Source organism: Toxorhynchites rutilus, chromosome 2 (assembly GCF_029784135.1).
Source record: "Toxorhynchites rutilus septentrionalis strain SRP chromosome 2, ASM2978413v1, whole genome shotgun sequence".
NCBI lineage: Eukaryota > Metazoa > Arthropoda > Insecta > Diptera > Culicidae > Toxorhynchites > Toxorhynchites rutilus.
In genome coordinates, this window is record NC_073745.1 from 80,231,060 (window position 1) to 80,256,628 (window position 25,569).

The following is a 25,569-nucleotide window of genomic DNA, read 5'->3' on the forward strand; positions in this document are numbered from 1 at the left end:
ATCAGTATGATGTATTTTTTTGCCATCGCTCCCTTTTAACGCTCATTCGTTCGTCTCGTTGGACCCGCCCCTTTGGCTGAGTCTGCCGATTTGTCTCTATCCTGTGAGTGTGTACCGCTAGAGTATGAAAGCTGTCCCCTTTGTATAGTCCTTCGTCACTCCGGTTATGTCCCCAACATTACCCACCCGTCTTTTTTCAAAACCACGAGTACTAAGTTTTCTAAATTGGAACCATTCCATAAAACAAGGCGCTTTTCAGGGCCATTAAACCTTCCAAAAAAGAGTTTAGGAAATAAAGTTCAATGCTTTCTAAAACATTATCCAAAATAATAATAAAACACAAATTGATGTTTTCATAATTTGTTTGCCAGGATTTGATGAGTATGTGAATTTGGCAGTTGTTCTGAGCTTATTGATAGTTAGGGACTTTCCTGATTATTCAATTTTCACCAATTCTTAAATTGTTTCCAGATTTAAAGTACAGTAATCTATAATTAGTTCGACATTTAGCTAATTGGACGGACATGTAATGCGACTTATTTAGTTGGACATTTTTGTAAACATAGAGATCCAAATTATGACCCCACATTGAAAGTCGACACTGTACCACTGTCATCGCAAATGTTCAATTACAGGTTAAAATTACCTCCAATCCGGCACTGAGTGGTGGTAATGCGACGTGCCATTGAATGTAATTTACTGTAAAATATGTCACAAGCTGGATGGGAAGAAATTTTCCAACTGTGAAAGCTGTGGCGAGTGACAACAAATCGCTAAACAGGAAGGTTTAGCCGAACAAGATGGGGATATCGAGTGATAACAAAACAATAAACTCTTTAGACTTTTTGTGATCCTGAAAAGGACCCTTTTTAGTCTGTATGTGAATCCAACGAGCGAACAAATCGTAATGAATGTATTTTTTGCCATCGCTCCCTTTTAACGCTCATTCGTTCGTCTCGTTGGACCCGCCCCTTTGGCTGAGTCTGCCGATTTGTCTCTATCCTGTGAGTGTGTACCGCTAGAGTATGAAAGCTGTCCCCTTTGTATAGTCCTACGTCACTCCGGTTATGTCCCCGACATTACCCACCGTCTTTTGTTCTAGTCATCATACCAAACGTAAAAGGTCCGTCATTAAATTTACTTGTAACGAAGAACAATCAATCACAATAAATGAATTGACTTTACACGGCATTTGTTCATTTTTTTCACTCACAGAGCAAATATATTGAACTCAATTGAATTTGGAAACTGTTTCATTCAATCAAGAATTTAATCAATACAAACGAATGATTGCTCAGCTAAGGTAGTTCCACGTGAACCTTGCGGTTATATCATAGATATAACCCACTAATTTTTTTTTCTGTCTCTATTCAATTCAATTCAATTCACCTATTATTTTTCCGATTTAATTTAACTATCTGCCATCTTACTTTCGCTGCTCTATTATCCTTTATTTACTTTCTATCAATTGTATTCTGTATTACACTTTCCACTGGGATAACGAGGGGCAATTGGAATCATCTGCTAACCATTAGAAATGTAACCAAGGATGGAGGTTCGCCGCTAAAGATGCGACATAGGGATTTTTGAAAATTCAAAAAATTATCAAAATGGTGTTAATTTTTATTGAAAATGAGCTATTTTTCAATAAAAATCGCTGTTTAGATGCTCATAAAAAATCGAAAAAAATAAATATCAAAAAACGACCTTGTAAGGGCCTTAGATAATTCATATTGACATGCTTATAAAAAAAATCAGCCAAGTCGGTCGAGTAGATCCTTAGATATCCATACCACCAGTATGGTTAAACATGGTTTCTAGAAACACGTGTTCAGAAATTCGTACAGCAATACTATATCCCTTGAGGTGACTTCATACTTTTAGCTGTAACTTTTCAACGAAATGAAATATCAAGAATCTTTTCAGGACAATATTTCTGAGGACATAAGGGCTGAGGGCATTAACATTTCAACTGACACATCAAAATTAACAATGCACTTTTAGTGTATTTATTACATAAATCTCTGTTTTAAAAACATTACTATACAAAACATCACAGCCGTTTCATGGCAACCAGTCACTATCGGAGTCTCCGTTTTCGCCGCTTTCGGAATGTGCCATCTCATCTGGTTCTACCTCAGGCGATGTCTTGCTCTTCTCTTTCATAGTTTCCTTAATAGGTTCCGAAACTATTGTGCAATCATCGTCATCTTCTTCGGGAATTGATTTCGTCGCTTTGCATTCCTTCTTTGCACCAGGAGTTTTGGAGCCAACTGTTACAAACGAAGTCATTGTCATTTGCAACGGCTGTCGTTCCGGACGTATATCTCCCTGATACCAATTCACAGGAACTTGGGGGGTACGATTTTGATTTGAATTGCCATAAGGTACCGTACTAATTACTTCCTTTGGTCGCAGGAAGCGAACGAATCGCTTCAGCTCATCAAAACTCGAGTGTTCCGAGTACTCAACGCCGACTATATTGATTCTCCCCCTGTACTGAGGTCGACTGTTTTTCTCCCATCCGCTAGGACGAAGTGCCAGCACACTGTCGTAGCGATCCGGAAATTGGTCCACGTAATTGACTAATTCCTGAAATACAAAAAGCGTTGAATTGACACAGCAAAACAAGCGATAGATTCACCTACGTCGTACGAAAGCTTGTTCATGGCAAGTACGTGTATGTCAGCATCTTTCGGGTCATCTACAACAAATTGCAGATGGAGAGGATCGTCAATAGCTGTTAGCGCCTTCCGCCTGTTTGGTTCCGTCCACACTTTGCGGTTGAACTGCGCTGCCAACTCGCACCAAACTTTCTCCTTCCCAATGAGGTATCCACCGCAAACTATAAGCACTCTGGCTCCTATGTTACGCTTGAGGTAGGATCGAACCTCAGCACATGCAACGGTAATGCTTTCCCACTGCGACTTGAAAGCATACTTCGACGAAAGGTACGTAGTGTCCAAATAAATGCAGTGTATATCCATGTTCCAAAGCTCCGGGTACTCTTCCATATCCGAGCTGGCACGAAAATCTCCCGTATGTAAAATGTTGGTCCCATTTGGTAACTGGAACAAAAACATGATCCCTCCAGGGCAACTGAAATGAGGATGATTGAGAAAAGATCATTCGATTCGCTCACATAAAGACGCATTCCACCAATCAACACGAATTTTCAAATATTTTTTTTGACGTAGGACTACGTCTAACCGGAAGATATAGGGGGTGAAATGGAATTCTAGGCACTGAACAAGTAGGAAAAAATGCAAGATTTGGAACGCTTATAACTCGAGCATTTCTCAATAGATCGCAAAGGTTTTTGCATCAATTGATAGGAAATATATTTACGCATCTATCATAACGTATAACATTTCATTTTTCTTGAGATAAATAATTGAATAATTGTGAAATATCAAGCATTGTCAAAATGCACTATGTGCCCATTTTTGATTGGTCCATTTTGTGCTCCTCAAATCGTACCGACCAAAACGGGCAACCAGAGCAGCAGCGAAATAGAATGAAGCACGATTGGAAAGGAAAAAGAAAAAAATGAACGAAACATTGGTCGCAGTCTCACACATGCGTAATTCTCGAGCCAGCCAGTCAGCTTAAAAATCCCCGCTCCGCTGCCGTAACGATCATTCTCATTCAAACCGTACACCACATCGGTTCGCATCACAACACATCAACAAACCAACCCAAGCAGCCATGTCTGGACATAGTAAAGGAGGAAAAGTGAAGGGAAAGGCAAAATCCCGCTCGAGCCGTGTTGATCTGGAGTACCCCGCAAGGGTAGCTAGGCCGAGCGCGTTAGTACCAGTTCACCAGTCCACCTAGCCGGCGTTATATAGTTTCGGCCGCCGAAGTGATCGAGTTAGCTGGTAAAGCTGCTCGCGACAATATGAAAACCCGCATTCGGAACAGAACACATTCAGTTCGGTGGACATCAAGACAACAGGCAGTTGCAGCGAGTGGCGAGTGGCAAACGCAATCGCAAAACGGCATCAGGTAGCAGAAGAAAAAAGTTTGTTCTTTATACAAACTACTTTGGTGGCAATCCAGAACAAGGCGGCATCGAGGGCGTTCGAAATGGTTTTTTTCAAAACCACGAGTACTAAGTTTTCTAAATTGGAACTATTCCATAAAACAAGGCGCTTTTCAGGGCCATTAAACCTACCAAAAAAGAGTTTAGGAAATACAGTTCAATGCTTTCTAAAACATCCAAAATAATAATAAAACACAAATTGATTTTTTCATCATTTGTTTGCCAGGATCTGATGAGTATGTGAATTTGGCAGTTGTTCTGAGATTATTGATTTTCACCAATTCTTAAATTGCTTCTAGATTGAAAGTACAGTAATTTACACTTATCTCGACATTTAGCTAATTGGACGGACCTGCAACGCGACATATTTAGTCGGACATTTTTGTATAGAGTTCGGGGTTTTTGTATAGAGTTCGGGGTCCAATTTATGACCCCACATTAAAAGTCGACACTGTACCACTGTCATCGCAAATGTTCAATTACAGGTTAAAATTACCTCCAATCCGATACTGAGTGGTGGTAATGCGACGTGCCATTGAATGTAATTTACTGTAAAATATGTCACAAGCTGGATGGGAAGAAATTTTCCAACTGTGAAAGCTATGGCGAGTGGCAAATGCAATCGCTAAACAGAAAGGTTTAGCCGAACAAGATGGGGATATCGAGTGATAACAAAACAATAAACTCTTTAGATTGAAGATAACTTTGTGATCCTGAAAAGGACCCTTTTTAGCCCGCATGTGAATCCAATCCAGCGAACAAATCGTAATGAATGTATTTTTTTGCCATCGCTCCCTTTTAACGCTCATTCGTTCGTCTCGTTGGACTTGCCCCTCTGGCTGAGTCCGCCGATTTGTCTCTATCCTGTGAGTGTGTACCGCTAGAGTATAAAACACGCGGACCCCAAAAAAATATCTTATTTTCTTTCAAACCGTAAACCCGTGTGGTTGTACAGCATCGGCATCGTGGACGTAACGAAGAAGGACAAGTTAAGGGAAAGGCAAAGTCTCACTCGAACCGTGCAGGTCTCCAGTTCCCTGTTCGTCGCATTCACTGATTGCTCCGCAAGGGTAACTAGGACGAACGGATTGGTGCCGGAGCACCAGTATAACTAACAGCGATTATAGATTTTCGGCCGTCGGAGTGCTCGAGTTGGCTTGCAAAGCTGCTCACGACAATCAGAAAACCCGCATCAAGAACAGAGCTGCTTCGGTTCGGCGCTCATCAAGGCAACAATTAGTTTCAGTGAGTGGCAAAGTGTTTCTCCGGCACGTCGCATTAAATGTAATTTACTGAACAACATGTCACAAGCTGGATGGGAAGAAATTTTCCAACTGTGAAAGCTGTGGCGAGTGGCAAACGCAATAGCTAAACAGGAAGGTTTAACCGAACAAGATGGGAATATCGAGTGATAACAAAAACACAACACCAAAGGTTCTTTTCAGAACCATCAACATATTCATAAAGAGTAAACAGTAAACTAATCCATTTTTCAGGTAGATAGGTAGGTATGCACGTAGGAGAAGAAAATAAAATATATTTAAAATATATATTTAACAAAAGCTGTCCCCTTTGTATAGTCCTACGTCACTCCGGTTATGTCCCCGACATTACCCACCCGTCTTTTATTTACATATTTTTTATTTAGTTGAAACTTTGCAAACTTGTTCGGGACTAAGTACGATATCATTTTACGGCATTAGTTTTTTTTAATGCGACCACGACTAATTTTTGAAAAGGGCTTATACAAAAATGGTATCAAAATGGTGTATTGGGCAAAGTCATAGATTATAATTTTGCGGTTCTGAATGGTAAATTCTTCCCTCGTAGATTCATCAACAGAAATCCACCTAGACAACATCCAGTAACTACCTAATGGGTTGTTAGAAATTTTAAAACACGGGGAAACTGTTTTCTGTACGGATTGAGTTGGCTTCAAAAAGTTCGGATTCAATCTTACGAACGATCAAAAACAAACAATGTCATGGAGTGCGTTGAGACGCTTCAATCTTCCGGTTATGGCATTTAGTGGAACTGTATCCTGAAGGAAAAAAATCATGACAAATGAATAGTTACGGCTTCCGTTTGAACATACCCCACATTTCAACCTGCCCCGGTAGTTCTTAATGAATAAAATGCTATTTTTCATGAGATAAACAATTGAAAAACTGTGAAATGTCTAGCGTTATCTGAACACCCTAACTGCCACGTTTTGATTGATCCGATTAGTGGTCCTCAAATTGTGCCGCCCAAAAGAAGAAAATACGGTTTCCCCAACACCGACTCCAAAACCAAGGAGTCTGGGGAAATCGGCATTGCAAAAACATGCAGATCAGGGGTATTTTTGTTCCCACTAAAATGTGTTTCCCTAACGCGGACTTCTAAACTGAGAAGCCTGGAAAATCGTCATTTCAGATACTAGATGTGAATCAACTTTGATGTTTAAAGCCTCTATAGTATAAAAAGTAAAAGTTTCAGTTGTCGATTCAGGCAAGCCAGGGGTTCAGCACTGTATTTCATAGATCCCGAATTTCTCATCGGGAAGGATCTAGTCCTTCAGGTTCTTTCTCTTTGGCAAACTCTTCTTTTTCCATGGGGACATTGTAAAGGCGATGTGCCATGGAGTGGAAGGCCACCAAAATGGTTGGAATCGCTTGTTATGAAGCGTTTAGTGGAAGTTGGTTTACGGTGGATTCCAAATTTTAAGGTGTTGTCTTCTTTTCTGGTAATCTCTAAATCCAGAAAAGGCTATTTTCCCGTTCTTATTCACAAGTGAATGTAATCGAATTGTGTTGAGAATTTACCATGACAAACGTTCGGTCGAGGTAGCGTTCTTTCACCGATGCGAAAATATCATCAACATATCGTATCCATGCTCGAGGTCACTCATGAAGACTTTTGCTAGGAGAGGTAAAAGTTTGTTACTCATGCTTAACCCAAACGTTTGCCTATAATTTTTTCCTCTGAATGCGAAAAAAATCTGTTTCATACACAAGGTTATCAATTATCGAGAGAAGTGATGGAAGAAAGTAAATAACAACTATCCAACCTGGCGTTTCAAGATCGAGTTGCTGCTCGTGTAGGAGGAACTTTGGTGCTATGTGGAGCCGAGAGTGAAACTGGAAACGGTAGCACTAGCAACATGGGATGCAGGTGAAGGCAAGACAAGAGTCACCATTACTACTGGTCAAAGATAACCAGCACGAACTGATTCGCGAATCGACGACGGCCAAAGCCGTTTAACGTCGAAGATATCGCTCCTGAAGCGAATTTGCGACAAACGTTCGTCAACGGTGAAGATGTGACGGAGTTTTTGTTCGAGATCAGGGTGTCAACTCAAAACTCGAAAAAAAAATCCCTGATATTCTCTGATTTTCCAGTAATTTTTCAGAAAAATTCCAGATGTAGACTAGTAATCAATGTCTTTACTAGTACTTTAGCTGTAGTTTCTAAAACATTCAGTCAGCTTAAACAATGAAATTTAAGAACGTCAGACGATATCTTCCAATAAATGAATTGTTTGTTGTTTTTAATTGAGTTAAACGACGATTGAGAAGTGTCGTTAAAGCGTAAAAAAATGGATTCACTAAAACAGTACAAAGTTATTCTGAAGGGCCCTAAAACCAGTCTTGCTAGTAATCGTATGACTATTTATAGAGACGAATGTGCTGTGTCATTAATGAACATCATAACATCATCAGAGGCGACGCGTGACTGAGCTACCTGTTCAATTTCATTTGCGACATTAAAATAACAGTATTGCGATGACATATTTTAACCTTTTTATTTCTCAACATTTATATATACAGTAAAACCAGTTTTTGTGCGGTTTTTTATGCGATTTTTTTGGTGCGTCTTTTTTTATGCGGTATTTGAAAAAAATGAATTATTCGCTCATTTTTTACTATCTTTGATATTTTATCGCTCTACATAGGGACTGTGTCAGTTAATTCCCATTCTCATGTTTTGTTTTGTTTGTTTTAAGGTGTCAGTTGAAGCTTATAGACAGGAGCAAAGAATTGTTTTTATGATCTGCGCAAGAGAGTAGACCGCTTATGAAAGTGAAAAAAGGAAATCGAATGTTGATCACGAATGGAATCATTAGGATTTGGGTTATTTTCTTAAGATTTTTTTTTTCATGCGTTCCCTATCCACCACCACATAACAAAAAGTTTTTTTTTTTTCAAATTGTTTAGCAAACACGATTTTTTGTGCGGTCCTTATCACACGCACAAAAACAGGTTTGCCTGTATAACAAAAGAATCCTACGGTAAACTATGAGCGCAAACTTATCAATGAATTCCTCATAAAATAAAGACGTCTGCCTTATGTCATAAAGGTAATCTTTTTCCACAGTCATCACCATAATTCCGAATAACCGTTTCTGGTCAGATCTCGACCGCAAATAATTCTTGATCCGTCGAACAACAAAAAAAGTTCTTTCAACGGATGCCGTTGTATTAGGCAATGTCAGTATAATTCTGGTCAGCCGTTTCGGAGATGGTTTAATGCAGGCTTTGTCCAACGATAATCGGAATAATGACTTTAATTTAGAAAGAACCGTCAGCTTATTACAAAGCTTCGTTTCATCGAATTTCAAGTGGTATGAAATAAGCATTTTCAAATTCCCAGTAGGTAATGCGACATCGAAGCCGGCAATTTTGACGTAGGACTACGTCTAACCGGAAGATACAGGGGGTGAAATGGAAATCTAGGCACTGAACAAGTAGGAAAAAATGCAAGATTTGGAACGCTTATAACTCGAGCATTTCTCAATAGATCGCGAAGGTTTTTGCATCAATTGATAGGAAATATATCTACGCATCTATCATAACGAATAACATTTCATTTTTCTTGAGATAAATAATTGAATAATTGTGAATCAAGCATTGTCAAAATGCACTATGTGCCCATTTTTGATTGGTCCATTTTGTGCTCTTCAAATCGTACCGACCAAAACGGGCAACCAGAGCAGCAGCGAAATAGAATGAAGCACGATTGGAAAGGAAAAAGAAATAAATGAACGAAACATTGGTCGCAGTCTCACACATGCGTAATTCTCGAGCCAGCCAGTCAGCTTAAAAATCCCCGCTCCGCTGCCGTAACGATCATCAACTTAAAGATGTAGAACCCTAGGTTGATCACTTGATATGTAGTACTTTATTATAATGTAAACCAAATTAAGAAATAAAAAGAATTTAAGTGAAAAAAACAGGAAGTGGGTTATATCTATGGTATAACCGCAAGGGTGACGTAGGACTATCGTTGATTTAGAGATCATTTGTTTGAAGTTGAATTAAAATCCATTCTGTATGAATGAATAAATGAATATTTGGGGGACTTCGAAAACGAGAGCGTTACGTTGGAGGCACAAGGTTTTATGCATCCAATATAGGATACGAAAAACCTTGTTCTGAAGAATAATCTTCAGAAGCTAACCTGCTAACTGTATTTGATTGACAAATCACAAACCCAAATGTATTATATGGATATTTTATGGATAGAAAACATTAAAATAAACTCTTTCGCTTGAATGTAATTTTCCATTCCAAGGGGAACTGGCAGATTATTTTCCAGCAACGATTAGATATTTTTTACGATGGCAATTTGGAAGGCAAACTAGAGGGGAATGAACTCTCTGAGCTCGAAACTTTCGGCGACTGAGCAATAATCGATTGCGTGTGCATACAATATTGGATACGGAAATATCCTACTGATGGGGAAGAATAATCTTCAGAAGCTTTCCTGCTAATTACACTTGGTTGAAAAAATTGAAATATGTGTGTGTGTAGCGATGTCTTCCCGGGGAACCGTTTGTGGCATTACCCTCCTCCTGATGGATCCCCTTCTGGCCTAAGGTGCACAAACAGGCTCTTGGTGACACCGTTCATCCGCGCTTTCATGATAAACGAAGAGCTTCACCACAACAGCGACAACATGCTCCAATCGCTGTTCAATTAGAACTGATTGGATTTCAGAGCGGCGCTCGCTTATATACCGATTGGTGATTTCAATAGCCTGTTTTGAAAGCAATTTTAAGGCTATTGAAACAAGTTTTTGGATCAAAAAGTAACAAGTATATAACGCGTAGACATTTGATCTTTCGAATGAAGTGTTTATCATACCATTTCGTTCAGTTGTTCAGGAGCTATTAACGCTCAAAATCTCGGTCTCCGGCGTAACGCTTTCGGTTTCGAAACTTTGATTTTACACCCCGGTATAGAAATGAAAGACGTAGTCCTACGTCAAAAAAAAGCCGTAACGATCATTCTCATTCAAACCGTACACCACATCGGTTCGCATCACAACACATCAACAAACCAACCCAAGCAGCCATGTCTGGACATGGTAAAGGAGGAAAAGTGAAGGGAAAGGCAAAATCCCGCTCGAACCGTGTTGATCTGGAGTTCCCCGCAAGGGTAGCTAGGCCGAGCGCGTTATTACCAGTGCACCAGTCCACCTAGCCGGCGTTATATAGTTTCGGCCGCCGAAGTGATCGAGTAAGCTGGCAAAGCTGCTCGCGACGATAAGAAAACTCGGATTCGGAACAGGACACATTCGGTTCGGCGGACACCAAGACAACAGGCAGTTGCATCTAGTGGCGAGTGGCAAACGCAATCGCAAAACGGCATCAGGTAGCAGAAGAAAAAAGTTTGTTCTTTATACAAACTGCTTTGGTGGCAAATCCAGAACAAGGCGGCATCGAGGGCGTTCGAAATGGTTTTTTTTCAAAACCACGAGTACTAAGTTTTCCAAATTGGAACCATTCCATAAAACAAGGCGCTTTTCAGGGCCATTAAACCTTCCAAAAAAGAGGTACAGTTCAATGCTTTCTAAAACAATATCCAAAATAATAATAAAACACAAATTGATTTTTTCATAATTTGTTTGCCAGGATATGATGAGTATGTGAATTTGGCAGTTGTTCTGAGCTTATTGATTTTCACCAATTCTTAAATTGCTTCTAGATTGAAAGTACAGTAATTTACACTTATCTCGACATTTAGCTAATTGGACGGACCTGTAATGCGACATATTTAGTTGGACATTTTTGTAAACATAGAGTTCGGGGTCCAAATTATGACCCCACATTGAAAGTCGACACTGTACCACTGTCATCGCAAATGTTCAATTACAGGTTAAAATTACCTCCAATCCGATACTGAATGGTGGTAATGCGACGTGCCATTGAATGTAATTTACTGTAAAATATGTCACAAGCTGGAAGAAATTTTCCAACTGTGAATGCTGTGGCGAGTAGCAAATGCAATCGCTAAACAGAAAGGTTTAGCCGAACAAGATGGGGATATCGAGTGATAACAAAACAATAAACTCTTTAGATTGAAGATAATTTTGTGATCCTGAAAAGGACCCTTTTTAGCCTGCGTGTGAATCCAACGAGCGAACAAATCGTAATGAATGTATTTTTCTTTCTTTCTTTCTTTGTTTTTAAGAGGCTTTGAACTTTGCAGTTCATTCGCCTCTAATGTATTTTTTTGCCATTGTACGGCATCGGCATCGTGGACGTAACAAAGGAGGACAAGTTAAGGGAAAGGCAAAGTCTCACTCGAACCGTACAGGTCTCCAGTTCCCTGTTGGTCGCATTCACTGATTGCTCTGCAAGGTTAACTAGGCCGAACGGATTGGTGCCGGAGCACCAGCATACCTAACAGCGATTGTAGAGTTTCGGCCGTCGGAGTGCTCGAGTTGGCTTGCAAAGCTGCTCACGACAATCAGAAAACCCGCATCAAGAACAGAGCAGCTTCGGTTCGGCGCTCATCAAGGCAACAATTAGTTTCAGTGAGTGGCAAAGTGTTTCTCCGGCACGTCGCATCAAATGTAATTTACTGAACAACATGTCACAAGCTGGATGGGAAGACATTTTCCATCTGTGAAAGCTGTGGCGAGTGGCAAACGCAATAGCTAAACAGGAAGGTTTAACCGAACAAGATGGGAATATCGAGTGATAACAAAAACACAACACCAAAGGTTCTTTTCAGAACCATCAACATATTCATAAAGAGTAAACAGTAAACTAATCCATTTTTCAGGTAGATAGGTAGGTATTCACGTAGGAGAAGAAATTAAAATAATATATTTAAAATATATATTTAACAAAAGCTGTCCCCTTTGTATAGTCCTACGTCACTCCGGTTATGTCCCCGACATTACCCGTCTTTTTTTGTGATTCAACAAAGCGACGAATTTGTATTCATCTAGTTCCTTAAACCGTTTCGTCTATAATTTTGTTTGTAATCGATTCATATAAACGACGACAATTGATGACGTTACTGTCAATCATAGTTTCGCCAGATACATCAATTGCATCTTTGAGCGTACTATCGGAATGATTATCAGCTTTGAGCTCCTCTATAGAAGCAAGGCAAGCCTTGACGATACGCACAAATTCTACTACGTCTAAGGCTACGGTGATACTGCTTGCAGCTTCTCACGAAAATAAGGCTGCACGAAACGCATACTATCGTGAGAAGTGAACAACCACATAGAATTGTATTGGTATGGTTACATTGCTTCCCGCTTGCATCGTTCGAATTCGCCAGCTTCTATCGAACAAAATAGTTTGTTTCTCTTCGTCAGTTATCGCACAATTAAGTTTTCATGCATACTCCGATCCAATGTAACCTTAGCCTAATTCCTTTTTTTTTTGCAAAATTTGATAAAGAACATCCGTATGTGCAAAAATATTCGAAAAAAGTTTTGGCAAGTACAGGGTGTCGACTACCTTGAAAAACCTTGAAAATCAGGGAATATCAGGGAATTCAAAACATGTCAGGGAAAATCAGGGAATATCATGGAATTTTGCCGTCAACCTGGAATAAAAAGAAATTCCGCCAATTATAATTTTGATTATTGTAGTAATTAGAAAGTTAATGATACCAAAATACTTGTATTTGACTACTTCGACTCTCTGTAGGTTTTTCAGTATATGTTATTTGCTTTTGCCTGTAGGTGAACTTAGGCTTTCCGAAGGGTAAACAGCGCAAAAGTAGACGGCTTTCACATTCGCGATGTTTTACTGGCATTTTTGGCATCAGTATCTGCCGTTCAACTTCAACTAATTCCCTAGGGTCTAACTAGGGTGTGATAAAATGAGCTTTATGACGATTTTTAGTTCGATGAAACTATGTAAGCTTTACATTACCTTTGGTTTCGGCGAGTCTTTGAGCAAGACTACAAAGAAGATACAGATTGATCTGCATGTCAGATTTTGGGATGAAAATGAGAAGGATTTGGTAAATCTTTACATGGCGTCAATGTTCTTTGGGACATTCTCAAGCATCAGGACTTGCAGCTTTTGAAGAAGGCATGGAAGTTATATATTTGAACAAACTTCCTTTTGTGTCGATGGACGGTATAAACGTGAATTGGTCAAATTACGCGAGCTTAAAAAAATCGCCAAAATCTTAACAAATCTTAAAATTTCATCTGAGAAGCGAAGCACTGCGTTGATGTGTCCTTGATCTTTCCATCATTGATTCCGATAAAAAATGAAGGGGAAAACGATTCGAGAAGCTTTTGACTATTGACTTTTTGATATTTGACGGATTTTGGTCGTATCAGTGGAGCTCCAACAGGTTTATAATTGAAACAATATTGCTAGCAACATAAATAAGTTTGCTCACTATGATCCGAAGAATGAACGACTGAACCATTTTTGAAAAGGACAGGTTTACGGAAGTTTTACCCAAAACGGTCTTCTGTCTCTCATTGGAAACCTCAACGTTGAGGGGCTTTTCCATTAGCGAATGTTTTTATGAAAATAAGTGGGAGGAAACGGTTGTGCTATGCGACAAGCTTATGATGCTATACTTCACTTCGGAAGGATAGCATCAATAAAGAAAGACGATAAAGAGCGTTAATAAAACGGCTACGGTAAACAGAAGTGGAATATCTGGAGGTAAAACGGGAAAAATTTTGGAAAACGTGCAGAAGGAAGCCAAAAGATTGCGAGATAAAGCATTTCGTTAAAATCGTAACAGTTTCATGAAATTGATCCAAATCAAAATGAAAATGTCTCATTCTGTACTAGTATTTGTATTAGTATTTGTCCATTTTTTAAAAATCTTTTAGGGCCCTTATCAGTCGTTGTTAAACTCAATTAAAAATCACAAACAATTAATTTATTCTAGAATATCGACAGACGTTCTTAAATTTCATTGTTTAAGCTAACTTAATGTTAGTACTTCCAGAGAATTTAACTACAAGTCTACACCTGGAATTTTTCTGGAAAATTACTGGAAAATCAGGGAATATCAGGGAATCTATTTTCGGATTTTGAGTCGGCACCCTGAAGTATACAGTGTTGAACTCAAGCATGAATGCGTGAGGACCTCTGGATGTAGTAAAAGTGACAGCATCATAGACACTGTCACCAAGGTAAATCTCACCCAAACTTTCATCGATAGGTGCATAATTCAAATCATCTTTTTTGGCAAACATTTGGTATTTTGGTCTCCATAAATTGCTTCAATGTCTCGCTGCGTTTTGACGACTGCGAGAAAAATGCCGCAAAAGATGAGATCATATTAAAAAACCTTGACGTTTTCTTGTTGTTTGTGCACGAGTGAAGCAAAACCAAGTTTAATGTTTGCACACCAGATTTATTTCGGGACATTACAGTAGTGCTCCCTTGGCCGAGTGGTTAGCGTCATAACTAACATGCCAGGTGTTCGGGTTCGATTCCCGTTCTGGTCGGGGGAATTTTTCGTCAAAGAAATTTCCTCCGACTTGCACTGTGATCACGCGTATTCTAGAGCTTGCCACTCAGAATGCATTCAAGGCGTGTTATTTGGCATAGAAATCTCAACTAAGTACTAATAAAAATGACGCAAGTAATACTACGTTGAGACGGCGAAGTTCCTCTAGGAACGTTAGTGCCATTGAAGAAGAAGAACAGTAGCGCCATCATAGCTCTGGACCACAATTTTGTCAGCATTAAGACCAAAATACGCAGCTATTTCATCCACATGTCCGGCCAATGCAGCGGAGGTTTTAAAACGTAAGCTATGATATGATGATGATGGATTAAAGAGACTTCAAACTCTGGGAGTTCATTCGTCTCTACAACGTAAGCAGACATACGTGTACTATGTGTACCGGGTTCAAGTTGTCGAATGAACAAAATCGATAAAAACGCTCGAATTAAAACCACACATCAACGAAGAATATCACCACATCCACAGAAATCATGAATGAATTGGTTCGTTCTTTTATTTGTATCATGCTCGCTCGGGGTGTTTGGTGCTGTGTACTCTCGCGGTCTCGTGCCCTCTCTCAAATTTTAATGACTTCAGGAATAGGAAAAGAAACAGAAAGGGAAACGATGACAACTACGAACAAACACTCAAGAATGGTAGTGTGTATTTTCCATCGTTTGCATCGGTTTTGTTCAGCAGTAATATTGAACCGAAAACGTCATTTTTACGCAAGGCGGCGCATTGGTAGTAGCGATCGTTTCATACGTAGTTGACTGTGTTTGCCCTGTGTTTGGATGGCGGCGGGTTCAGATGAATTGTTTGAACCCGGTAGTCATTACTGCTTATTTCGTTGCGTTAAAGCTGTGTTACGCGCGGGTTTTGGTTTATTCAAATATAATTATCAGATTATATTCTTCACGGTGGGTTTGAATTCCACCAAAATAGAAAATATAATAAGGATATTCGGGATAACATGGAAATCACAAAAAAATACCTTCGATAATTCCTCATACATGTTACAAATGTGAAATAATATACATTTTATTCTAAGATTGTCTACCTGTCCTATGAACAGTTTGAACAGGCGGACGAGACGCTTCTGAACATCATGAACATTCAAACGACCATCGAACTAAAAATGTCATATGACATCTCGACTTGTTTTTCGTTTTATGCATTAGATATTCGTCGTTATGTAATTAAGAGGGTATTCTAGTGTAGAGACACGTATTTTGGACGTTTTTTCGAGCTCCTTAAAAATAAAACAAAGAATATTCTTAGTATCCATTATATCATTATTTGTTCATCTATCTTTTAACAATAAAACAAAATTCGAACGGAGGAAAAATAATCATAACTAGAATAGTTAAGAGCTGACGAAGTGAAAGGGTTCAAAAAAAAGTTGTGCCATGGCGTACACGATTCCAGCCCTTCTGGTTATCTGAAACAAATAAATCGAACAGATTCTGAATCAGTAAAGCGGCATCTTTCGAATGAACCTCGGACAAGTCAAAAACATGTTTTTTGGCAAAATGGCGGCCGCTTGAAAAACAAAATGCGGTTTAAAAGAGTTTTTCTTAAGTTTCCCGTTTTTTGACGTAGGACTACGTCTTTCATTTCTATACCGGGGTGTAAAATCAAAGTTTCGAAAACGAAAGCGTTACGCCGGAGACCGAGATTTTGAGCGTGAATAGCTCCTAAACAACTGAACGAAATGGTATGATAAACACTTCATTCAAAAGATAAAATGTCTACGCGTTATATACTTGTTACTTTTTGATCCAAAAACTTGTTTCAATAGCCTTAAAATTGCTTTCAAAACAGGCTATTGAAATCACAAATCGGTATGTAAGCGAGTGGCGCTCGGAAATCCACTCAGTTGTGATTGCGCAACGATTGAGGTACGATCGCTGGAATGAATGGATGTTTCCCTAACACAGACTTCAAAACCATGGAGCATGGGGAAATCGGCATTGCAAAATAGATGCAAGCTGCGGGTACTTTTGTACTCGTTTGCGTTTCTGCAGATCGGAATGCTTCCCTAACACAAATTTCAAAACCATGGAGCCTGTGGGAATCAACATTGCAAAATAGATGCAGGCTGCGGGTACCTTTGTACTCGCTTGCATTTCTGCAAATCGGAATGTTTCCCTAACACAGATTTCAAAACCATGAAGCCTGGGAAAATCGGCATTGCAAAATAGATGCAAGCTGTGGGTATTTTTGCACTCGCTTGCATTTCTGCAAATCGGAATGTTTCCCTAACACAGATTTCAAAACCATGAAGCCTGGGGGAATCAGCATTGCAAAATAGATGCAGGCTGCGGGTACTTTTGCACTCGCTTGCATTTCTGCAAATCGGAATGTTTCCCTAGCACAGATTTCAAAACCATGGAGCCTAGGGAAGTCGGCCATGCAAATTGGATGCAAGTTGCGGGTACTTTTGTACTCGCTTGCATTTTTGCAAACCTGAATTTTTTTCCCAATACAGATTCCGAAACCAAGAAGTTGTGAAAATCGGCATTGCAGATACATGGAGGTCGGCAGTGCTTTTACACCTCCATGAATTTTTACACTCCGGAATTCATTTGCTAACACGGTCTACAAAAGCGGGTACAAATGCAACGCTTCGGCTCGGTTATTCAAGACTGCATTGGAAGAAATCCCTTCATGTCGCCAGCTCACTGAATTTCTACGCATACCGTTTGATGATTAGGCAAAATGTACCCAATGAGGAACATCCGAGGTGCGATTATTGCTAATTGAAAATACATAAATTATTACTAAGCCAACGGCAGTCCTACGTCAACTATGCGGTTATATCATAGATATAACCCATCCATAGTTTTTAAATATAGTAAAATTTAAAAAATATTATTTTTATAGGTTCATGCGATAGAGAAATGCCCGCAGATTGTATCCATACAATTTTGACATTAATCGGTTCAGTAGAACTTGAAATATCGTGTACGCCAATTTGAGAAAACTAGTTTCGAGAAAAACGCGTTCGAACTTCGTTGTTATGGTCGTAACAGGTTAGATACCGCATCACTAAAATGGCTTTAACTCGGTAAATAATAGGATTTTCGACAAGTCCTTTCTAGGGTATATTCTTGAATGCCTAAAATACAGAAATATGAAGGAAAAACAATTTGATTTTTTTTTAAATTTCTAGACTAGAATACTCCCTTGAAACGAGGATTCTCGTCTGGTCCTCCATCCACACTAGATAAACTAGATAAACAATTGAATAACTGTAAAATGTTAAGCGTTATCTAAACGCCCTAACTATCTCGTTTTGATTGGCCCGATTTACGGTTCCCCCACCACAGCCATCATAACCAAGCAGCCATGGGGAAATTGTCATTGCAAATACATGAAAGTAGGGGGAGCTTTTGTTCCCTCCGAAATGTGTTTTCCTAACACAGACTTCAAATCCATGGAGCGTGGGGAAATTGGCATTGCAAATTCATGCAAGTCGGAGATATTTTGACGTGGGATTACGTCTTTCGAGAACATTTTGGGGTACAAATTGAAAATCGAAAATCGGGTACATCGTGAAAATTGTCCAATTTCAAACGATTATTGCTGTCATTTCATGATGGATTGATGAAATTTTTGCGTCGATCAATTCCAGCACTCCATAACAATTTTTTATACTGAAGAAAATACTTCTGATTGGTGCAAACTGACGACACATGCGGCGGGTCTCTAACAGAGACATCAAAACCAAGCTGCCTGGGGGAAATCGGCATTGCAAATACATGAAAGTAGGGGGAACTTTTGTTTCTACCGAAATATGTTCCCTAACAGAGACATCAAAACCAAGCTGCATGGGGGAAAACGGCATTGCAAATACATGAAGTAGGGGAAACTTTTATTCCTACCGAAATGTGTTCCCCAACAGCGACATCAAAACCAAGCGGCCTGGGGGAAATCGAAAATATGCAAGTCGGTGCATACGTTGTCTCTATATTAAAGTAATACTAATGACAAAAATTGATAATTGTGTTCGATATTGGTAATTATCTTATATTACATTGGTGAAGTTTTTCTTTATTTCATTCATACATATCACAGGAGGTATCTCGTCTAGGAGTTCATCATATCTCGTTTCACTTCGGTGTCTTTTATCTGATACGCACTATCCAACGACTGTTTACCATCCTTCTGTCATCATCACTCGGTAAACACTGGTGAAGTGAACAAACAATATCCAAAAACCAAACCTTTTCAGGGCAACCAAATTATTATCAAAGAGTTTAACAATGTAATTCTTCAACAGATAGCCTCCCGGAATCCTACATCAACTATGCGGTCGTGTCTCGGACACAACCATCCTGTGACTTTTTATTCCGGTTGAAATGTGTTTCCCCAACACAGACTTCAGAATCCAGGTGTCTGGGAGAATCGGCATTGCAAATTCGTGCAAGTCGGGGGTATTTTTGTTCCGACTGAAATGTGTTTGCCTAACACAGACTTCAAAACAAAGGTGTCTGGGGAAATCGGCTTTGCAAAAAAATGCAAACTGCGAGTACTTTTGTACTCGCTTGCCTTTATGCAGACCAAGATGTGTGGAATAAAGGTGCGACCGTGTCATCAATAAGTGCGCGAGGGGAAACGGTATAAATATACAGAGGACTGTGGAAAGGGATTTGACTGCAAATAGAGATGTCTAAATTTTTCGTTTATTCAATTGTCGATTAATCGTGGGGTCATTTTTAAATATTAGATTCATTCGAATAATTGTTTTTCAGTATTCGATCGAATATTTATTTCTTGTAATCAAAAAGAACAGACATATTTGTAATAAAAAAGTATGATGTCATAATTTTAAAAGTTATATTAAATATAATTTTGAAATAAACATGGAGCATTTATAGAATCATTGACCACTAGTATGGTATATTTTCCTCGGCACTCTGAATTTGAATACTACTATTTTAGAACGGGAGCTGAGACCACCTTCTTTAAGTCCGCATTTTACTCCTGCAGACCTTAAATTCCTCTTCCCAGTCTCCTCCACCACCAGGGAATCATTTTTATGGTTCAACCGTAAATGATTTAGCATATCCGAATAATTTCGACGAAACACCATGACGGTTAACACTCCTATACTCGCGCATAGGTCTGAGAGACCAAGAAATCAATAATTCGTTAATTTCTCAGAAAACATCAACACTACGACATTGCGATTTTCTCTAGCTTCGTCATTCGTTGTTCATCATCGTTTAGCGTATCGTATAAGTTGGTACGAAGGGGACGTATGTCACTTTTTCACCACCTTCGGTCTGAGACACCGACGCGCGTACAGGAGTAACTTCTTTGAACAAGTGACTTTTTTTCCTATTTTAGAATATTGTTCAATGAAATGTATAAATTAATGTCAGTGGCGTGGGATATTTATTAAATATAATGCATAATATCATTTTCGGACTATTCTTATTTGATTTTAGTCCTTTTGTCACCGGATTGAACGGATTCATATATTATTCGTCGATATACTCGTTGTTAGATTCATACGTGCAAAAGTAAAGTACAAATGTTTGACATTCGTTTAGTTGTTCACTAAATATAATGGTCACGCATATACACACTTGTGAAATAAATGCACTTGCGGAAGAATTGTAAACTGTAAATTATAAATTAATCGGTGGCTTATGGTTATTTTAACAGTTACAGCTTCGGGTTTTTTTCTATAATATATGAGCTGAACAATATCGACGATAAAACAAATCGCAGGAAGTTCCTAGAAATCCTTTTATATCATCTTTTTATGCCCCATCAAAAACAGGCATTAGGTTTTTGTTAACCAAGAACACCGAAACAAAGAATATTAGATATAGGAAAACATGAAATTCCAGAACCTTACAATCGAATAATTAACCGACGTTTCTAACTGCAAAACGCGGGAAAAATACCTCCATCATCGACCGACACCGAAAGTCGATTTAAGGCTGATTTAGACGATGCCAGTCAGCGCTCTAGTTAAAGTATCCAGTGAATAGAGAACAGACACTCTGTTCAAGTTAGAGGCCAATTACTTTTTCGATACTGGTACAAGTAATTTGAACAGAGTGTCTGTTCTCTGTTCACTGGATACTTCAACTAGAGCGCTGACTGGCATCGTCTAAATCAGCCTATAGAGTATATTACAAACCTAACTTTAAGCGTAAAAGACTTACCTTTCAACTTTTCAATGCTCTTATTCCCACCAAAACAATACCACACACAAAGAGCAAAAAAAAGATATTGCAGATTGTTTACATACAAAATCCAAGATGGCTGAAAGGCCTTTCTCATAAGTCGCGCTACCGTATTGTATCTATCGTGGTGCAGACTAAAGTTTGTTTCCTCAACACGTTATTCTAAACTTAGGAACCTGGGAAAATCGTGCAGACATTAGGGGCGAATGAACTTTCAAGTTCAAAGCTTCTGTAGTATAAAAAATAGAAGTTGAAGTTGTTGTTTAATGCAAGTCGGGAGTACTTCTGCACCCACATGTTTTTTTGCACTCCGAGAACTGTTTTCCTAACATGGTTTAGAAATGTGGGTACGAACAAAACGCTTTGGCTCAGTTATTCATTATTGCATTGAAGGATATCCCTTCATATCTTCTGCTCACTGAATTTTGACGTAGGACTACGTCTTTCATTTCTATACCGGGGTATAAAATCAAAGTTTCGAAACCGAAATCGTTACGCCGGAGACCGAGATTTTGAGCGTTAATAGCTCCTAAACAACTGAACGAAATGGTAAGATAAACACTTCATTCGAAAGATAAAATGTCTACGCGTTTCATACTTGTTACTTTTTGGTCCAAAAACTTGTTTCAATAGCCTTAAAATTGATCTCAAAACAGGCTATTGAAATCACCAATCGGTATATAAGCGAGCGCCGCTCGGAAATCCACTCAGTTCTAATTGAACAGCGATTGGAGCATGCTGTCGCTGTTGTGGTGAAGCTCTTCGTGTTTATCATGAAAGCGCGGATGAACGGTGTCACCAAGAGACTGTTTGTGCACCTTATGCCAGAAGGGAATCCATCAGGAGGAGAGTGATGCCACAAACGGTTCTTCGGGAAGACATCGCTACACACACACATACACGCGCGGAATTCTTTCCGTTTGGATGCCATTCAGCATCATGTGAAATAGTTTATTTTAATGTTTTTTAACCATATAACACAGCGACCAAATACATTTGATTTTGTAATTTTTCAACCAAGTGTAATTAGCAGGAAAGCTTCTGAAGATTATTCTTCCCCATCAGTAGGATATTTCCGTATCCAATATTGTATGCGCACGCAATCGATTACTACTCAGTCGCCGAAAGTTTCGAGCTCAGAGAGTTCATTCCCCTCTAGTTTGCCTTCCAAATTGCCATCGTAAACCACACCTTCTCTCGATTCAATCACACACACAAAACATACTTAAGCGATATTCTGGTGGTGAGACGCATTCATTTTTCGTGAGGACATCGACAAGACAACATTGTTGCCTAACGTGCAACAGCTGGACGAGGTGGACGGCGAAGGATCGACACATACACGCGTGGAATTCTTTCCGTTTGGATGCCATTCAGCATCGAGAAAGTTCCGGAAAGATCTAATCATTACTGGAAAATAATCTGCCAGTTCCCCTTGGAATTGAAAATTACATTCAAGCGAAAGAGTTTATTTTAATGTTTTCTATCCATAAAATATCCATATAATACCTTTGGTTTTGTGATTTATCAATCAAGTGCAGTTAGCAGGAAAGCTTTTGAAGACTATTGTTCAGAACAAGGTTTTTCGTATCCTATATTGGATGCATAAAACCTTGTGCCTCCAACGTAACGCTCTCGTTTTCGAAGTCCTCCAAATATTCATTTATTCATTCATTCAGAATGGATTTAGATTCAACTTCAAACAAATGATCTCTAAATCAACGATAGTCCTACGTCACCCTTGCGGTTATACCATAGATATAACCCACTTCCTGTTTTTACGCATACCATTTGATGATTAGGTAAAAAGTTGATAACCTTTTGCTGCGATAACGCCTATTGATTAAACAACAGGCATTCGAAGTACATGTCAAAATCGAAACTGAGTGCCTGAAGTTCATCAAATCAAGCAAATTCACGGTTCGAGAAGCACGTACACTTGAGAGATGTCAAATTCAGAGGGAAATGTAAAATTAAATAATCGTTTGATAATTCTTCCGTTCATATATTTTGTCCTAGGCATCGTATCAAACGTAAAGTTTATTTGTAACGAAGAACATAGTCTATCACAATGCATGAACTGACCTAACATGGCATTTTTTCAATCTTTTTACTCACAAAGCAAATATATTGTATTCGATTGAATTCGGAAATGGTTTCATTCAATCGAAAATTCAATTAATGCAAACAAATGATTGCTAAGCTTAGGTAGTCCCACGTCATCCTTGCGGCTATATCATAGATATAACCCATGCATGCCTTCCTGAACAAACTGCAACCTACGTTGGATCACTGTATCTAACTGATTCAGAATGAACAAAGGGCCCTAGCTTCTTTCTGCACCTGTGATAATCGATGGAATAAGCTTATGTTTAGCAGCCAAGAAAAATCATGATTTGGAAGATTAACGCGGTATTCGAGAGGCATTAATCGGTGTCTGGCTATTGACCACGATTTAGCCCAATACAACACGTACTTTATCATCTTGACTCAGGAAACACACCGCATTCGGTCCCAGAATCGGAGCTAACTGCTCAAGCATATAGGGGTGCTTGAATTTATTTGGGAATAAAAATTGAATTGTTACGTAACGAGCACGGCTAAACCCACCCCCCATCATTATTTTCTGAAATGATACCGAACAAGTTGGCAAAGTTTCAACTAAATCAAAAAGATAAATTTAAAATGGTTTCGTATTAATGGGATGAATTCTTCATAAAGTAATACTCACTGATTGGCATCCAGCGCCGTAATTCGCACATCATCGATAACAATGGTTTCATGCAAGTCCAGTAAGCGGTAAAACCCCTCGTTCACGTTTATAAATGCCTTCACCAGTCGAGCCGTTATCGATGACATTATCAACGGCTTATCAAAGCTTCGCTTCAATCCGATATAGTGATCGGCATGAAAATGCGTAAGGAAGTAATGTGACACACCCTCAATATCTCCGTACCGGAACGCATCGACCGCAAATGTCGTCCCGGCAATGATTTTGTACTTTGGACAAATTATTTTTCGCTTATTCCGGTTTACGGTGCCGGGCGTTTTTGCTGCTGGCACCTTCTTCTTTGTCGTTGAGCACTTCTGTGCAGCGGCCTTCCTCTTCCTCGCGGCTGGCGTTTTGCACTTTTTCTGCGGTTCCTTGCAATCGCTACTCGACGGTCCATCATTCGAATAACCTGAGTCGATTGCATCTATTGGCACAATGGCGACAGCCACATCCATCGCTTCCATGTTCCAATCCTCCTTTTGCTGGTCGTGATTTGCGCTTTGTATTTCCTCTATCCGTTCCATTATTTTGACAGGATCGCTTGGAACTTGACTCATTGAAGGTCCCACTATTTGGCTAGGTTGTAGGGGAGTAACTCCTGACTCTAACTCTATGTCCAGAAATTGTTCAATTTTCGCATCTCCCGTGTTAATTGCAGGCATTGCCGAAGATTTCAACACCCGATGGTATCCCACACGATCTGGGCTTTCCTCCGTCTTGATAAAATAGTTTGTTATTCGTTTCTGTGACTCATCGAAATGCTTTTTGGTCAACATTTTGATATTTGTAGTTCTACAAATTGGCCTCCGCGCTTTCTTCGGTTCGGTTTTAGTGTAACGCTCCGACCGACTCGTTGACTTTCGTGCGGTTGATTTTGATGGACCCGTAATTGTCCCCGAGTAGATTGAACTCTTCCGCACTTTGATAGGGGTGAAAAAATCAACAACAGTGCTCTTTCTTGGAGTGGTAATATTTTTATCGCTGCCGCTACTAATCGATACCACCGACATCGAAGAGGTTTTGACCAGTGTTTTGTCCCCCTCAAGTTCGGATGCTTCCGAGGACAGCGTGACCGCATCGGCAGCAAGGGAAATCAGATCATCCTCTTCAGCAAGCGTTAGCCCGGTCAGTCGAAACGGATTTTCGGTAAGAGTTTGTATTATATCTTTGGTATCCACTTCCGAATACAGCTGTGACAAGCGCATTGGCGGTGTTTTATTCTGAACACAATATGAAAACGAATCAATTACCATTTCCACGTTTGAATTATGTATATTGCTACCCACCTCGGAGGAGCGTGCGTATCCGGCTTTCAGTGCTGACCCAGCAAAATTGCGTGATAGCGAAAGCCGAGACGAACATCTTCGGCTGGGACCGGGTAACGGGGAAGCCATAGTTACCGGCGTTTCGGTAGAATTTATATAATGATGTGCAAAACGTATTCAACTACTACATATTTAAAAAAACGTCATATCCGAAACTAAAAACAAATGCAAAAACAGGAGATACTTATTGCACGTAAAATATTCTGAAAGCGCACCTTTTGTTTACATTTGGCAATTGTCAACAGGATTATACATGAAAATGATGCTACATTTTCCATGCTTCAAGGTCACTGTCGCTTCGATGTTTTGTCGTACGATTTTGTAGTGTTACGCTACAAGTATGCAACTGTAACACAAGGTTTTTGCAATTTTGTACGGAGAGGGAGTCACGGGGTTTTTCAAAATAGGCGTTCAGTTTGGATGTTAAAATTCAATACTATTTTATAACTACAGCAGGCGTTGGATAGTTAAAATGAAATTAAATTTCATATAATGATACGTA

The 25,569-nt window shown here is 39.3% G+C and overlaps 1 protein-coding gene across 1 annotated transcript; it reads right to left on the bottom strand.

Annotated features, from left to right (window-relative positions):
- Positions 1 to 1,986: 1,986 nt before the first annotated feature.
- Positions 1,987 to 25,299, bottom strand: LOC129768956 (uncharacterized). The gene is made up of 4 exons (XM_055770910.1): positions 25,029 to 25,299; positions 23,701 to 24,962; positions 2,649 to 3,099; positions 1,987 to 2,592 (listed from the first exon to the last, which is right to left on the bottom strand). Exons 1-4 carry the CDS (start codon positions 25,134 to 25,136, stop codon positions 2,065 to 2,067), a joined length of 2,349 nt encoding a protein of 782 aa, XP_055626885.1. The 5' UTR covers positions 25,137 to 25,299; the 3' UTR covers positions 1,987 to 2,064.
- Between the last annotated feature and the right edge of the window lie 270 nt (positions 25,300 to 25,569).

Excerpts from the sequence above, each read along its gene's own strand:
- LOC129768956 (XM_055770910.1), bottom strand. The coding sequence starts at position 25,136 with ATGGCTTCCCCGTTACCCGGTCCCAGCCGAAGATGTTCGTCTCGGCTT. Across the intron at positions 24,963-25,028 it reads GATACGCACGCTCCTCCGAG|AATAAAACACCGCCAATGCG; the intron begins GTGGGTAGCAAT and ends TATTGTGTTCAG. Across the intron at positions 3,100-23,700 it reads ACGGCGCTGGATGCCAATCA|TTGCCCTGGAGGGATCATGT; the intron begins GTGAGTATTACT and ends TCCTCATTTCAG.